The 1,243-nt window shown below is 27.1% G+C and overlaps 1 protein-coding gene across 1 annotated transcript in view; it reads right to left on the bottom strand.

Annotated features, from left to right (window-relative positions):
- Positions 1 to 818, bottom strand: part of LOC107626124 (BTB/POZ domain-containing protein At1g03010) — a 3,951-nt gene extending 3,133 nt beyond the window's left edge. Inside the window, exon 1 of the mRNA XM_016328912.2 lies at positions 536 to 818. Within this exon, the coding sequence (XP_016184398.1) occupies positions 536 to 627 (92 nt within the window). The 5' untranslated portion in view covers positions 628 to 818. The remainder of the gene's footprint in view (positions 1 to 535) is intronic.

Raw genomic sequence — 1,243 nt, 5'->3', positions numbered from 1 at the left:
TAGATAGTAGATAAATACCTACTACCAATTACACAACTTTAAGCAGGAAAAAAAGAAAAAAGAAAAAAGAAACACAGAAGAATACAAGGATTACATCAAGATTTGGTCAAGGGTTATTGGTTAAAATAGAAGATAAGACAAAAAATAAAGTGTGATGAATTTTGTAACTAAAATTGAAAACAATAAACAATTTTAAAAAAAAGTTATTAAAAGAAAAACTAAATAAAACAGGTGTATTTTAATTTTTAGCTGTATTCCTTCTGAAAGAACTGAACATTCAAGCATAAAAAGAACATGATAATGAGACTAAGAAGTGCAACAAATAAGATTGAGAGACCAGAAAACTAAAATCAAAATTTTAAAATTTTATTCATAACATCTCATGAAGTTATCTTTTCTAAATATTTAAGCAGTTAATTATAGGCAGATAAACAAGTATATCTGACTAACATATAAAATAAAATAGAACAAAAAATAAATAAATAAAATGGAATTAAGCATATATGTTTCAAGAGCAAGAAAACTAATTAATTACCATTCAGTGGCATGCCTTATGCTTGAACTTGGACGGAAGGTTCTTTTTCCTGAAATGCTAGGCTTCAATTCACCAACTGTTACCACTCCCATCTCCAAGAAGAAAATAAAAAAAAAAAAAGAAAAAAAATGAACCTTGAAATTATTATGAATGAAACCTTAGCTTATACACACCCCAGTAGATTAAAAAGAGAGAACTATATTTGCATCAGTCTTCTGAAGAAGTGAAGGCAACATTGAACTTATGCAATTGCTAAAAGGTTGTCTGGTGTGTGGTGATGACTTTGAAAATTTATATTATTTATTATTATTATTATTGTAAGAGTTTATAATGATTAAAAAAAATAAACTTGAAGTAAAGTCAAGAGGGAAAACGCAGGTGTGGTTGCACTTTTCGGTGAAAGGTGATGAATAAAGTGTGACTTTTAATTTCTTTTGTTTTTGTTACAATGTTTTTTGTCTTAAGAAATTGCAGGAATCCGGAGGAATTGCAGTGCTTTTAGGGGGTTTGTAATAATGACTAGGGAAAGCTATTCACATAAACATTATTATCATCATAAACTAGCTCTATTATGTGTAAAGCAAAGTGGAAATTAATAGGATGAGTTGGATTACATGATTATAATGAGAAGTTAACAACCATGGTATATTATATTATAGATTAGATTATTTAGTAGTTATTAATTAATTTATATTTTTAAGTATAAAA

This window comes from Arachis ipaensis, chromosome B02 (assembly GCF_000816755.2).
Source record: "Arachis ipaensis cultivar K30076 chromosome B02, Araip1.1, whole genome shotgun sequence".
Classification (NCBI taxonomy): Eukaryota; Viridiplantae; Streptophyta; class Magnoliopsida; order Fabales; family Fabaceae; genus Arachis; species Arachis ipaensis.
This window is presented reverse-complemented; position numbering and strand designations above follow the sequence as displayed.